The sequence below is a fragment of the Abramis brama genome (assembly GCF_963993115.1).
Source record: "Abramis brama genome assembly, chromosome: 19".
NCBI classification, from domain to species: domain Eukaryota; kingdom Metazoa; phylum Chordata; class Actinopteri; order Cypriniformes; family Leuciscidae; genus Abramis; species Abramis brama.
This window is the reverse complement of record NC_139981.1, coordinates 13,932,843-13,948,663: the sequence shown is the minus strand read 5'-3', so window position 1 is coordinate 13,948,663 and position 15,821 is coordinate 13,932,843. Positions and strand designations below refer to the sequence as shown.

Genomic DNA, 15,821 nt, shown 5'->3' with positions numbered 1-15,821 from the left:
TAAGTTTGCTGACTTCAAACGCAAATATTTAAAGATATGTATTGAATTTGTAGAAAAGGCATATTGACCAATGAGGTCATTCAGAAAAGTGAGGCATATTGTTTAAACATTGACCCCCATAGATGACGAGAATTGAACCCCCCACCCCATCCCACCGAACACCATCAAAATAGGGCATCTGGTGAGATGAGGCTAGTCACTGTAATTAGGTCAAGTAAGGTGCTTGTGATTTCATGCTTATTTGAACCCTTTTTTTCCCTTCTGGTTGTTATGTTTAATCTTAACTGGTCAATGGAGTCTTATTGTCAAAAATCAATCAGACAAAAGAATCCATTTAAATTAAATTATTATTATTATTATTATTTATGGAAACACATGTTGTTTCCTTTTTTTCTACAAGTTGTATATTTATTTAGAAATCTCCAGGAATTGCATTTGATGCAGCAAAACATGCATATTAGAACATTTTTAAATCAGCTACAAATTACAAAAATGCTTGGCAAACCAATATGCTATCAGAGCTCGATATGTGAAACTGTAAAACAGTTTTACAGACAGTTTTAGTTGTTGTTGCCTTTGTTTTGTATAATAATTACATATAACATAGTTTTTTTTGTTGCTTTTTTACAGTGGATGCCATTTAATAACAGCAAAATAACCTGAAGAGAAACACAAAAAATATATTATACTTCACTTTGTCATTAAACAAAATGGACACAATATCTATCTATCTATCTATCTATCTATCTATCTATCTATCTATCTATCTATCTATCTATCTATCTATCTATCTATCTATCTATCTATCTATCTATCTATCTATCTATCTATCTGCCAGCAATGCCAGCATAAGTAACCAGAACACACTGAACCAAACATTTTCAAACCACTACAACATATAGTTACAGCTGTCCTTTGAATACAGCATGTAACAAATCTTTATAAGTAGATATGGGGAAGATCGGGTATGGTTGTAACATGGGGAGAGTGGTAACACCACCAATCCCACTAATCAGGGATAAGCTAGGAGATCATTTCATTATTTACCCACTTCCTCCCAGATCCCATATGAATGGTTGTCAAGGAGGTAAATAGGTACGTGCAGATTTCATAAAGAAAAGATGGATTTTTAGGTAAGAATGTATTTTTTTCTAATCCTATATGTTGTTTACTTAATCTTTTGCAGATAAAATCATAAAAATTATATTAGATTAAATTGAAGTTTCTCAGGCAAAATGTGATACCTGCTAATTTCAAAGCATTATGCTAATACGGCTAGCTAAACACTGGCTGACAGGGGTGGGGTGGATTGTAACATCTTTACATGGTTGTTCCAACCAGCCCCTTACATGATACAGCTAAGACATACAACTATTTAAAATAATCTTACAGATTGCCTAGATAGTGGAAAAGAACGACAGATAGATGTGTGCCAACCAATGTTACAAAAGGAGCTGATGAGGTTTTAAAGACGGGCAGGTCAGATATGTTGTGAAAACGATGTGGAAAGCCTGTGGTGAGGATTCTGAGACTTTTGTGTTGTCTGCATGGAGCCATTTGGCAACTCAAAGCCAAAGGAAGTGGGTAAATTGTGCCCTGCAGTCTCTGGGCCCACCAAGTCCGCACTCCATGGTTAACAACACTGAATTTTCACCATTGTTACTCTGATTAAGAATAATCACACATAGAATTTAATAAAAATTTTAGATCCAGGTATGCTGCAGTCAAGTGTTCATTAAAGGGATAGTTCACCCAAAAATAAATTTGTTTTTTTATCATTTACTCACCCTCAGGTTGTTCCAAACCTGTATGGATGTCTTTGTTCTGTTGAACACAAAAGAAGATATTTTGAAGAATGTTGGTAACCAGACAGTTAGTAGGCTAGTAATGGAAAAATACTATGGAAATCAGTGTCTGCCATCAGTTTACCAACATTCTTCAAAATATCTTCTTTTGGTGAATGAACTTGCTTTAATACTTCCCACTATTGAATACATCCCAATTTAGCTGTTATATAAAAACTGTGTGCAACAGTCTAGCTGAGAGAGGTTTGAAATTACTGTGTCTCAAATGGCCAAAGGGGAATTGACAGTAATCTGATTCTTAATTCAACCCATGCAGTTGCGTCACATGTTGAGGCACATCTGAAAATACACTTTATGAAGACTAACGACATATTCAGTAGATATGCTGCAGTCGTTTTTACTTCTTTCTGATAAATATCACCATATACCGTCCAGTAAAATCACTGCAAACTACCAATATAACCACACTTATTCTTGCTATAAAAAAACACAATATATTAATATAGGTTTTGGGGTAGGCCTATACATTTTCCCAGAACACTTTTCAATAATTTTTTCTTCTCTTCTGAAAATAAACACGTATAAATAGGCCTACAGTATTTTATGTCTGCTTTTTGTCATTTTCATGCATTTCTACAGGTGTCTTGTCAATTATTTATTTACTTTTTTAGTAGATTTGAATGCTTTAGGAACTTAATGAATGCTTGACTGAATCTAGTCATTCGTGATTCTGACCTCCAGGTGGCGCTCAGTTTACTCTTTTTAGCAGTTACCAATGCATTTTCACGGCTTTTAGTTGTAAAAAGACCATAAGCAAAAAATGAAAACAACAAAGCGATGCACAACCAAGACGAAGCTGTTGCTTAAGGTCATTTGTTGTTATTTGATTTCAGGTCATTCACTTTGCTACACAAACAAGGCCTAATTTAATCATTTAGTAAGCATTTCTTAATTTCCTCCTTGATAGATAAAACTCCCCTCACAAGTATTTATGCAAGGATGAGAAGTTTATATGTAGAGTATTCACAAGCAATCAGGGCGACTCAAAAAGTGTTCAGTTTGAGCACCATGAAATGAAGCCTCTGTGTTTCATAATGAGTCAGCTATGCAGCCTAAATATGGCATTATAAGTACATGCTAATTTGTGGTGACAGTTCATGAAGTTAAAGCCAATGATTATGCATATAAATGCTAATATATTGACATATGTGATGCTAGTCTTGTGTATATTATCACTTTATTGGCCTCTTTCTGAGGCAATATTTTAGCCTGGCAAAGTGTCAGACATCCTCAAGTAACACATTGCAGGAGATCACCACATGTCAGCAAGTCTGTACAGATCAGAAATATTATTTACCTCTTTTAATAAGAAGAATTACATGCTTGTCCAACACTCAGAGAACATGTCCCTGTGTTCCTCAGCTGCTTCTAGCAAGTTCACACTTGGCCACAAAGATTATAGGAGTTGGCCAGCCTAGCTTATTAAAATAATAAGCCTTTCATTAATGTGTTTTGTTGACTCTTGCACTAGAAACGATAATGTTTAAGCACAACAAATAGGAGATGCTGAGCAATTCAAACAAGATAATTCAGTTATCACACAGGTCACGATGAGTTCATTTGTCGTCACTTTGTATTGAGTCATGGAGAATGTTCTAGTAAAAAGATAGATGTGATTTAAAGGGAAATGTACACTAAAATATTTTGATTATTTAATATTATGACTACAGCAGGTTACAACAACACGTCATTGCAAAGGGTTATGGAGGTATCTTCAGTCTAGGATGTTTTCTTCTGGATACTGTAGGATAGATTGTTGTATTTAAGCACTAATGTTTAAAAGTGCGCATAAGATTTTTGTAAAAGGAGTCTCTTATGCTCACTAAGGCTGCATTTATTTGATCAAAATACAGTAAAAACAGGAATATTGTGAAAATAACTGTTTTCTATTTTAATATATTTAAAATTTTAATTTATTTCTGTGATGGCAAAGCTGCATTTTCAGTATTGGTTACTCCAGTCTTCAGTGTCACATCCTTTAGAAATCATTCTAATATTCTGATTTGCTGCTCACAGAATATCTATATTGTTTTTAGTATCCATGTTGAAAACAGTTGTGCAGAATATTTTTGTGCAAACAGCATTTATTTGAAACAGAAATATTTTATATCCATCCTTTTATGCATCCTTGCTGAATTAAAGTATAAAAATCTGACAGCTATGTATATATACACAACTCATTTGCAGATTTTTTGTAACAATGGGATTAATCCTTGGTGTTCCAAAATAAAACAGGTTTCAATTTATGAAAACTTACACTTAAACTTTACATGATTTTTCATAGAAATGAATAAACACAAAAATCGGTTCCATCACAAAAACTTTACATTTTATTGAGAGCCATATATAGTACAAAACATCCACCTTAAATAACTTAAATTAGGCCAAATTCCATCCAAATCTGAGGGTTCCAGATTACAGCATGGGTTCTCACCAAGACCATGAGCTCCCTTTAGCACTCAGAACACTCAGAAACACATTTATGAGTGTCAAATGTTAAAATATTGGCAAGAGTAAAAACCAATGAGCTCACAGATCCTGAAGGTCAGGACTTGGGCCACTGAGCAGCTCCTAACTTTGGATTCTGTAACTGGGCATTCCTAAACGTGACTCTTTATGGTAGTAATAGTGAGTCTCTCTTAGACGGGGAATACTGTATGATTGCACATATTGCACAGTGTCAACTCAGACCACATGTTTTGTGCATCTCCCCTGGTTTGAATATTCTTCTTTGTCTGTTTGGAGTCCACAAGGCATCGATTTATCTTGCTGCAAGCTACAGTACATTATGACCAAGAACACGGCACATCAGTTCAGTTCCACTGGGAAATGGTGATTGGTGGACAGGGGCGGTGGATGTATATTTGGGACTAGTCCACCCGCTCCAGTAGTGTGGTGATTTTTAATGCTGTTCTTAGGTGTGTGTGAGAGCCTGCCTATCTCTGAGCAGTGATGTCCCTCTTTGGTCACACCTCCAGGGGGTTCTGGGGCCCCTCGGCCCCCTGCAGAGGGTCTGGCTGGAGCCTGCAGATGGGCTTGTTGCACATGGGGCAGACGCTGCGAATTTCCAGCCACTTCACCAGACACCTGAGCAGGAGACAAGGTGAAAAGAGGAGAGACGGGTCTGTAATGCATCAGCTATCTATAGACTCAAGCGCTGTTATGCATCACAAGATGACAGGCTGAAACTGCAGAATGTCTTTGAGAAACAACAAACAGTCTGACAGGTGTTCCTCAACGCAATGCCTTGACAGCTTAATTTGAGGTTCCTACATATTTACATTCTTGTATTAGCCAATATTCTGTGTGTCATGAATTTATGGCATGCTTTAATGTTTTTGAAGAAATGCGTTGTTTTAATCAATCAGTGTTTTAAAATATGGCATCCTAATGCATTATTTACTGAATACGGAAACATAATGAGAAAGGTTGGAAAGTGACAAGATGGTGAGAGATCTTACTTCTTGTGAAACGCATGAGCACAAGGGCAAACCCCTAGTTCATCCCGGCTCCGAAACTCTTCCAGGCAAACCGCACAGGTCTGCTGCAAAATGAAAGATGATAAATGAAAAAAAAAAAAACAGAAACAGCCAGAGGCTTTATATTTAGATGTTACAATTTCTATACATTTAAATAATTGGAATCAGCTTGGACATTCTGCCTAAAATCTCCTTTAATGTTCCACTGAAGAAAAAAATAACAAAACAAACAGGTTTGGAATGACATGAGGGTGATAAAATGATTAAGTGAACTTGACAGGTACTTACTCCAAGAAGACTCAATTTTTTCCCCGGACCTTTTAGAACGACCTGTAAAAAATAAGTAAATAATGTAAATAATATATAATGTCTATCGTACATGTATATAATATATTACATAATAACATACAAAACTCACTGCATAAAGGAAAGAAATTACCTCATTATATCCATATTGTTCTTGTGCGCCCTGTCGTCTCAGTCTGTGAAATATACATAGATTAAAAAGTATCTGTTTTTACCTGTATCTGCAATCGTTCACTACTGCAGTTTCTGCACTGTACTTTTCCTTACTGATTGCACTGTATTATTGCATTATTATTGTATCATTGACTTGTATTAAATTTTTTCGTTCTTTATTATGCCTACGGAAAGGACTATGAGTTACCATTCGGAACGAAATAAAATGTGCTTGATGCTTAATACAGCTATGGCCCAATTCTTTTAGAATTTTATGTCATTTTATAGCAATTCCATTGCAGCAACTACGAACTTCATTTTTGTTCACCTACAACAATTAAAACTGTTTATTTATTTATTTATTTATTAAGTATACCTGAACAGGTAGCAACAGAAGATCATGCTCAACATGAAGATGAAGAGGCCTATCCCAAGAATGATGACATAGACATTAATTGGGAGACGACCGGTAATGTCTGTGGTCATTTTGCAGAACTTGTCTGTAATCTGTTAGTATGCGTCACATAGGCATGCTGCAAGAGACAAAACAAAACCATGTTTTGGTTAAAATTTTTTAGAGTTTATGGTGAGAGTCATGGGAGCTCACAGCTCTGCTTATAATATTGATTTTTGCTCATCTTTTTTTTATCAGTAAAATGAATACACAATTCAAATGTGATAAAAGCATAGACATTGATTTGATCACCCATATCTCATGAATCTGTTATGTGAGTGGGTCGCATATTTCTTTCTGTCAGACCCTTGAAAGGCAACACACATCACTGTGATTCTCATGTGTACTCTTCTCAGTGGCCCCTGCATGCATATTGCATACTGTGAGCCTGCGGACTGTCCTCGTGTTTCTCAACTCCATGTAACACTGCTCTCATTGTTGGACCTTGCTGAGCAGCATGAACTTTTCACTGTAATACATCTTTAAAAAAAAAAACAAGAGATGCCACAGTGGTGCCGGATGATGCGCTCAACAGCCAAACGCAATCGTTTTTGTTTTAAAGTTCTTTATTTAGGCTACTGTATAGTTTTTATAAATCGTACCTGGGCTCTGTCCCTCAAAACGTATGAGAGTAAAATCCAACTTGGTTTTTCAAATCACAGCAAAATACTTTGAAATATTAGATTAATGTGCACATTCAAACTTTTACAGAATTTTCATGGAGTGCGATGCAGCCATTACACCATTAATCTTTGTCTTTGTTGTGATGGAAAACACTTCTCAAAATGAAAAGTGAGCCATTTATTTACTTAAGTCTTGTAGAAGTCATCCAAAAGTCCTTGTTGCACCATATTGACTTTCAGGGTTCAAGCCATTTCATCACACACTAGAGAATTTCCAGAGCAGTGAACATTGTTCAGACAACAATGGTTTAACCTATATCCTGAGGCAACACATGTAAATAGCAACACAAACACATTCAGCTGATGTCACAAGGCTTTTAGTTGTATTTTGGGAGTAAAATGGTCATCTCTTAATCCAAAACGATTCAGTTGTCTATATAATTTGATAGATTTAATATTGCCCTGGGCTTTCTGACAAAGTAGTGTTTTCTTTAGCATGACGATTAATGTTTTAAAACGGCCATAGACCAAAACAATGTTAACATAAAGAATGGACATGCACACTTCATTGTGCTGTGCTTGTGGATGAAACAAAAGCAGACAAGAAACGCTCCATTGTGCTGAAGCGCCGAGACAGTAAATGAAAATTCTGTAGTTGTGCTTGGCTACAAATATTAAACTGTATATGCTCTTTAGTATGATTTAGTTAAATTGGTTTTATATAGTGCACTTTTCATAAAGAAGATGTCAGCGTTCCTTTTTGTAAACAGGGGTCAAAAGACACTACATTTTTACTTTATGAGTCGACTACAACTTTCAAATGCTTCGGAAAAAAATAAGAAATAAATGCTGCTTGAGGACCAGTAGTTCCTAATGGGGAGACGATGTAATATAAACAGGTTAACAATGATTTAAACAGTAGAGTTATTAATTCTGTTTTTCAGCATTTCAAGCCCTTTAAATGCAAGTAATGATTTTAGCTCCCTTCATTTAAACATTAAACTATTATTATTTTTGTATACAGATTTGCATTTTCAAAGGAGAGAGCATTTGGCAACGAGAGTGAAGCCTGGCCAATTGTCTGTGCATAAAGACAAACACTAGTGGTGCACCCTTTCTGCCATAAAGCCACCATCTGGCCTATCTATGAGGGGTTGAGGGGGAGGCAAGAGATGTGAAGGCCTCACCAACCCAGGCAGGAAGCACCATTTGTGGGAAAACAATAATAACTGACCTCGGGTTGAATGCTGCCAAACAACCACACAATGTTGTGTCTCTCAAAACAGTCAGACACAAAATGTGTCTCTCTAGGCTGCGCTCAAGTTCAGGTCATGGAAAAAAGTGTGCCAAACAGGAGAAAGGTAAAAAGGCTTGGGTTTTCAGGTGAAGGAGGGGGTGGTAGTAATTTAAGGAGCATTTTAGTTAAACATTGATAGAAAGCCAGTGGGAGGGTCGGTGGTTCTGTGCATAACACATGGTGAGTGAGCTGTCCAGATTATGTAGCCACTAGAAATGAAGGGAAGAGAAGGAGGAGGGGGTTATGATTCATACTCACCGTTACACCACTGGATAGGTGCTAGATTGCTCCACAATACCAAAAGATCCAGCAACTTGTGTCCAAGGAGACAGTGCTGAAATCGGGGCAAAAGGAGTGGGCCGATCCCCTCACTCGAAACCAGATGAATAATACAAGTTTTACACTTCCAAAACTCTTACCACAAAAACACAGCTTTGAATCTTCAGCGCCTCTGGTTAACACATTACGATCACCCAGCAGCTCTTCGCTGGGATATGGAGGGAGGCAGGGCGACTCTGTTTTCTTTGTGTTGAAACATTTACAAAGACAAGTCAGTCATTGTTGAGACCTGTGTCAACACGGGCACAGATATCAACACCTACTCCTCGGTATCTACAATGTTTTGTGCAACCACAGGCAAGTTAAAAGAAAACCAAGAGTTCTTTTTTCCAGCATCAGGATCCAAAATCAAGCGGCAGCACAGAATATGTCAAATCTGCAATGTGTTTTTCACATCAACAATGGATCACCATCTATGTCCGCTTGACATGAAGTTGTTGTCACTGCCTTTTTTAATTTTTTACCTCTCTGTAGAGTCACGATAACAAAGCAGTGAGAGAGAAAATGTACATTACAGAGAGTCACAGATTTCTTTGTCTATCTTCAAAACATTGTCACAAAGCTCACCCCTTCCTCTGCTGCCGTCAGCCACTCTCCTTTAGTCTTCTCGCTCTAGATTGTCGCCCTCACGTTACAATCAACCGTTTTCCCCGTAACAAAGAAAGAGGAAGAGCAGTGGCATACAGCCCTCAGAGCCAGAGCTTGTGAGTGCAGCCCATTCAATGCTGTGTCTTCCTCACACCATCTGGTCTGGCTTCTCCGCTGCAAATACACAAAGGATATAATGCATTTTCCAGACAAAGTGATGAGATTCCTGTGCGTTTCCTGTCGCCTTTTCCAGCAGCCCTGCCTCCACGTAATGGTGCCGATGACTTCTCTCCTGCTCAGTTTGTAAACAGATCTCTGCTCATGTGATTCGTTGTCTGGATCACAGCTCTCTTTTCACCCGCCCCCTCCTCGCTCTCCCCTTCTCCTTTTCTATCCTTTGCTCTCTCTCTCTTCCTCCTACTTCTCTCCAGCTGAAGGCTATTAGGTGGTGACAGTGGCCAGGCGAGCAGGCAGGCAGGCCGAGTCAGATTTTCTCTGATGAGTCTGTGTAAGACAGGGCTGGGAGGAGAATGAGGGTTAATTCACTTTGCTTGATTGGCAGGCACAAAAACAGCAAGAGACAACACAGTAAAAACAGTGAGAGAGTGACGCAAAAGGGTGAATAGAATAGAATAGAATAGAATAGAATAGAATAGAATAGAATAGAATAGAATAGAATCGAATCTGGGGATATTCGGAGCAACCCTACCATAAAGCAAAAAAAGAAAAAATGAGCATGTGACAGAAGCAGTGACGCCAGTGATTTTGTCACAGCAAAAAATAAACAAACAAAAATACAGCTAATTACTCAGTTTTGTTCATGTAGCAAAAGGAAATATGCAACTAGTGATTCCTGTTGCACAATATCAGTGTGAACTGATAAAATGTTACATTTCCCTTTTTGCTAAATCTCCCTGCAGAAATATTTCAAGGTAAGCAATTGATAACATTTGTGACATAATGTTGAAATTAAATTAAATTAAATACATTCTTATCAATAATTCTTATTTTAAATAAGTCATTCTTAATTATTCTTAAAATTCCTAAATTTGAATATCATTTGTGTTTTAAGGATTATTTAATTTATTTGTGTTCCAGTTTGTTGTGGTCCAGGGCATTAGTGTATATGGCACTGCGTTACCATGGAAAAATAGGATATAACATTACACCAAAAAGCAATAAGTCCTTTTTACACTATAACCGAGTTACCATGCATATTGTTTACATCTTCTGGCTATACTATTGAAACAGTGAGCATTTTCAGTGTTTACAAATGTGATCCATTCACTTCCATTGTCTTCTCTGAGCAAATGATGCAGTCACATGACCTTTTTGATGCACATTTGAGAATTTAATTGTTATTGCTTCCAGTGGATGTAAACCCTGATGAATATGAGCTACCAAATCTTTCTCTTAGCCAGTTAGCCCTCAGTTAACTGGGCATATGATCAGATATGTGATATCATGAAAAGATCCACTTCATCTAATCAACAACCCCATGGAATTCCACAAGGATCTGTACTCTGACCACTTTTATTCTCTGTACACCATGCATCGCCTCTAATGTCTTCTATTATCAATTTTATTCAAATGATACTCACTGAATTCTCTCTTTTTCCACCCTTTGACAACCCTCACAAATCACTGCATGCTTGGCAATCATCTCTGCCTGGATGAACACCCATCACCTGAAGCTGAATGATCAAAAACCAAGCTGTTGCTCCTTCAAGCCAAGAAGGATCCTTGCCAAGAAGACCTTATCATTTCAATAGACAACACAACCATCTCACCCACACAGAAAGCAAAAAAAAAAGAAAAAGATTGCCTCACACTGGACAATGACTTGTCAGTTGCAACCCACTTACTAACCACAGTTATACCATGCAGATTTCTCCTGCAGAACATTTGCCAGACTGTAGTAAGCACTGCTCTTGTCTCAACTACTACAACTCCTGGCCAGCAACGTGTGTGCAATCAAACCTCTGCAGCTCATGCAGAATGCTGCAGCCCAAATAATATTCAACCTTCCCAAGTACTAATCAAGTTTAAAGTACTGTGATAGCATTTAAGGCAGTTCGTTTTTCTGAATTTTAATAACCTAAAGAACCCTTTTCCACTACAAAGAACCTTTTGTGCAATGGTTCTAAGTTAAAGGTACTCCATAGAACCACAGATCCCAATAAAGAAACAATTTTTAAGAGTGTAGGTAGTATAGTATCTCCATTAAATTTAGTAGATTTATGTGCAGCACTTGTTCATTTGTACAGGGAGCACTTCATTAGCATTACAGATTGCGCGCTTGCCATGCCATCTGTTGATCGCAATGGTCTCATATGTGATGCTAACCCCTTTTGTAGGTCATTCTGCATAAAAGCATCTGCTAAAAGTCTTAAATGTACATAAATTACATTTTATTATGTCAGTGTTAGTTAAAATGATAAGGTGTTCCCGTTGTACTACTAAAGATGTTATATTATTCATTCATTAGATACTAATTTGTCAGATGCACTTTATTACTTAGCAAAGGATAACAAGAGGTCATCTCAACCTGAGAGTACATCATGTATCATAAAACAGACGCTAAATAGTCTGCTGTGCAATATGAAAATATAACATTTTGACCTGCCAATCGCCTATGTACAAAGCTAAAAAATATCATGTGTATTAAAAAACAATAAAAAATGAAAAATCTGAATTACAGCCTTCAATGACATATTAAAAATGATACCCAAGCATGTTTACCATGCAAAAAAAAAGAAAAAAGAAAAAAAAGAATTCAGAATGTATAAAATGGCCACTGAAGACAGAATTAAACACCCAATTTATTACCCCCAAAATCTTTTTCAATCGCTGAGCTCCTTTGTATACATGTCCCATTTGTTCAAGCGGCTGTACAGGGGAATATCATTGATCTCTCTGTACATGTAAACTCCAGTGATGCGGTTCCACTCCATTCTGGGTATGACATTCTTGATTCCCTGACAGTTTGCAAGAAGCTCCTTCTCCTCATTTTCTAAGACTGCAAAGCCAAAGAAGCTCTTGACACATTCAACTGCATTGTATTTAGCATGCACTTCAGCTGTACGCGTGAAAAGAGCTTGTTCGCTGGAACGATACTGGGACCAGTACGCCTCCTGCTGGTAGCCAAGGGTTGAGCAGCAGTGTTTTAGACAGAGGAGCAGAAAGACAGCAAGGGAGATGATTCCCACCAGCAACCACCCCAACAGCTAGATGAATAAATGAGAAAAAAAGAGGTTATATATCATACAGAAGACATTTTTCATGAATTTAGAAGTATTAATTCAATTAAGGATGATAAAAAGACTATGTTAAAGTGGTAAGTACCTGGGATTCATACTGTAGCTGGCGTTCAATCACTCTTGAGTAGTTCATATATGGAGCAGGTACATCCTTACATGGAAACCGGGCCATGATTTCTGGAATCTTTGTAGTAGGAGGGAAATTATCCAAAGAAGAGGGGTCTACAAACTCACTGAGAGCACAGACATACGCCTCCCCTCTCAGGAGAGAAACAACAGACCAAGTGATGGGGGCAACGACTGCTCTGCCCACAATGGAGCCCAAAAGAGCAAAAGCAGCAGTCACCGATAGTTTCTGGCATTTTCTGGTGCGACACTCTGACACAACGTCCCAAGTATTTTGATTGAGCGTCAAGCCAATCACAAAAAAAGCCAGAGCTGGTACACCAATGGCAGCCAGACCGTACAGGTAATTTTTCGTTGGTGAACATGGACAGTTAAATGCAAAAATATTGTATGCTGTCTGACTGGCCACTGTCCCTAAACCTATCAGACCATTGAAGATCATGACATCCTTACTCTTAAAGAAGAGTGCAATAAATTTGAAGTTTTCTGAGATGAGAGAAGCCATCTTCTCCTGATTTTCTCAATGTTAATTAATGGCGATTAAACAAAGTCTTTCAGAGAGTCTTTGTAAATGAAACCTGAAACACTGACGGATGAGTAAATGAGTTATTTTTTGTTATCTGACACCATCATACAAAAAAGCAGAAACAGTATTAAAAAAACTCAACAAAAAAAAAAACAGAATCATAGACACAAAGAAATATGCATGTGTACAATTCAGGTTATTATGAGATACACATTCAGTTCAAAGACTGATTTCATTGAGAAAAGCTCTTCGAACAAATTCTCTTTGGGCAAGTCTCAGCGTGACTCTTTGAGCCAAAATTAGTAACTGAAAACCATACAGAAACAGAAAGACTTACATTCCATTGCAACGAGGTACAAATGGTCTTGCTGAACATCCATAAAGTTTTACAAATATGTACAACCAAATGCAGACAGCTAAAGAAGTCTTTAAAATAAAAGAGCTTTCTGTAGGTAGCTTGTGTTGTTTGGAAGTAGTGAAATCCCTCCTTCGCTCTGTCTGTTGTGTGCAGTAGTGAATCATCAGCAGGAACTACATCTGGTTCCAGCCCCAGTGGAAAGTATGAGCATTTAACTAAAACAGGCTGGGCAATATAAATAAAAAAAAACTCCTCACATCCAGCAATACAAGTCATTAAGTCAGCTAGGGAGATTTCCCTCCTTCTTTTACATATTTATTTACTTCCTATACATCTTTAGATGGGTTATTCTTTCCTTTTCTGATGAGATTGTGTTGGTATTACATTAATAGTTAATAGTTTGTTATAAAAGCCTAACAATCTCTTTATGACCTTTTTGAAGCGTCAAAGTGGTAGTTGCGTAGCTGCCAATGGAGGGACAGAATTCTCTTAGATTTCATCAAAAAAATCTTCATTTGCATTCTGAAGATGAACAAAAGTCTTACAGGTTTGGAACGACATGAGGTTGTGTAATTAATGACAGAATTTAAATTTTTGGGTGAATTAACCCTTTAACAACTGCTTCCCATGGACTGTGAACGCACAAACAGATTCCCTGTTGCCAACTAATTTTCAGGTGAAGATGCTACAAACAGGTCGATTTGTTGCTAAAAGTCACAAAATTATGTTGTGATGTCATTGCAACTGCATCAATATGCACATCATTCAAATTGACTGGCCATCTTGGTGGAAAATATGTGAAATTTGCTAGTTTAGTTTTTTTTTTTTTTTTTACTATCACATATTTTTATTTGTGCAAATAATATAAATATACAATATAAAAACATAAAAATATAAAACATCCTGCCTGTTTGCAGAAGCTAGCTAAATCGCTGTGCTAAAAAAATGCTAAATGGCATCACTGAACAGATTGACATTCAGAAAACCACAAAAGCATTCTGATTGGCTAAAAATGTAATCTAAACCGCATGTTTGTTTAACTGTTTGCAGACAGGGCTGTTTCAAAGATCGATGTGATCATTTTCTACATAGCCATCCATTAAAAACAAATCGAGTGCCTACTGCTATCGCACTTCATTCAGTAGACAATACATAAAACATGAAATGACTCTGGAGTAGTGTCTCACTCACAGCTGTGTTCTCAAGGTAGCGCTTATCAGAGCAGCTGTCAGTGAGCAACCACAGGTAATTCAATCTGATTTAAAACAGCACAATTGCAAGTAGGCATATATGCTACTGTTTTATTATAGTTCAATAAACAATATAGTTGATATATACAGTTAAAAACTATTGTTAACATTGAGCAGCTTACCTTTCATTTCAGACAAAACTTGGCAAATTGTTTTCTTCCGCCAAACAAAATAGTTCCAATTAAAAGAAAGACAGATGCCGATGGTCTGACTTTCAAAGATTCCACTCCTCGCCCCTGTCCTCTGCACAATTAATGTTCTCTTCTCTGGAACGTCACAAACACAGGCAAGTGGGGTGAGTCAAACAATGAAAAGTTCTTATTGTGTTGATGGACGCGCCTGAGCTGCCCGGTGTGCCCAGCCAGTCACTTCACAAGATGTTTCAGCATCAGCATGACGGTACCTTCTAATAATACTGGTTTCAGACAAGCGTCCAAGGCACCAACGTCACATCTAAAGTACATCTATGTGAGTTAGTAATAACTAAGTTAATTATTTGGTGCCACCCAAATTATTATATTTTTAGATTTGAAATTAACCATGGCAGGCTGCAACAGATAAAGGCAGAAAATATATATATATATTTTTAATTACATTTTTTTTTTTTATCTAAATATAGTATAAATATAAACATATGAATACTAATTAAAACATATATTTTATATCTAAAACTACATAAATTATATATATATCTATATATATTTTTTTTTTTTGCAGTTTTTTTTGCAGTTTTTTTTTTGCAGTTTTAAACAAGGGACACAGTCCCTAGAGCATTGTCCAGCAATATATATTATTTGTTTCTTTGTTTGCTATTAGTTAACTTTAATAAGTTTTAATAATTTTTACATTGTAATTATAATCATTTAGGTTCTGCTTCCAACAATCAAACTAAATAAAACAATACTAGCACACTAGTATTTAGTCTATGAATATTACACTTTTTTTTATCAGAAAATTACTTGATTTATTAAAAAATAACAATTTTGCACTAGAAATAAAAATAATTATTCTTTTATAAAACTTTTGAATTCTGTTAAGTGAACCATTCCTTGCATTTTTAAAATTTCCTTTATGGCAGACATAATTCTTGGGTGTTTCATAATACCAAAGGTATTACTTTTTAGGTGTGTAGTATTATTCATCAGACACTAATTTGTCATAGGTAAAGAATAAAATGTCCATTTCTTTGTCAAGTAC

At 36.7% G+C, this 15,821-nt stretch overlaps 2 protein-coding genes across 5 annotated transcripts; both read right to left on the bottom strand.

Moving 5' to 3' along the window:
• Positions 1–4,172: 4,172 nt before the first annotated feature.
• LOC311069793 (RING finger protein 122) lies at positions 4,173–10,890 on the bottom strand. 4 transcript variants are annotated; one of them, XM_084093234.1, is made up of 6 exons: positions 10,706–10,890; positions 6,180–6,336; positions 5,784–5,826; positions 5,633–5,674; positions 5,327–5,409; positions 4,173–4,952 (listed from the first exon to the last, which is right to left on the bottom strand). In XM_084093234.1, exons 2-6 carry the CDS (start codon positions 6,287–6,289, stop codon positions 4,832–4,834), a joined length of 399 nt encoding a protein of 132 aa, XP_083949360.1. In that variant the 5' UTR covers positions 6,290–6,336; positions 10,706–10,890; the 3' UTR covers positions 4,173–4,831. The 4 variants fall into 4 exon arrangements, with proteins under 4 accessions (XP_083949360.1, XP_083949357.1, XP_083949359.1 ...); XM_084093231.1 differs by lacking the exon at positions 10,706–10,890 and adding an exon at positions 8,436–9,610; XM_084093233.1 differs by lacking the exon at positions 10,706–10,890 and adding an exon at positions 8,597–9,429.
• Positions 10,891–11,499: 609 nt separating this feature from the next.
• LOC311069787 (calcium homeostasis modulator protein 2-like) lies at positions 11,500–13,531 on the bottom strand. The gene is made up of 2 exons (XM_084093225.1): positions 12,450–13,531; positions 11,500–12,331 (listed from the first exon to the last, which is right to left on the bottom strand). The coding sequence occupies exons 1-2, from the start codon at positions 12,993–12,995 to the stop codon at positions 11,948–11,950; spliced, it is 930 nt and encodes a 309-aa protein (XP_083949351.1). The 5' UTR covers positions 12,996–13,531; the 3' UTR covers positions 11,500–11,947.
• Positions 13,532–15,821: the final 2,290 nt, after the last annotated feature.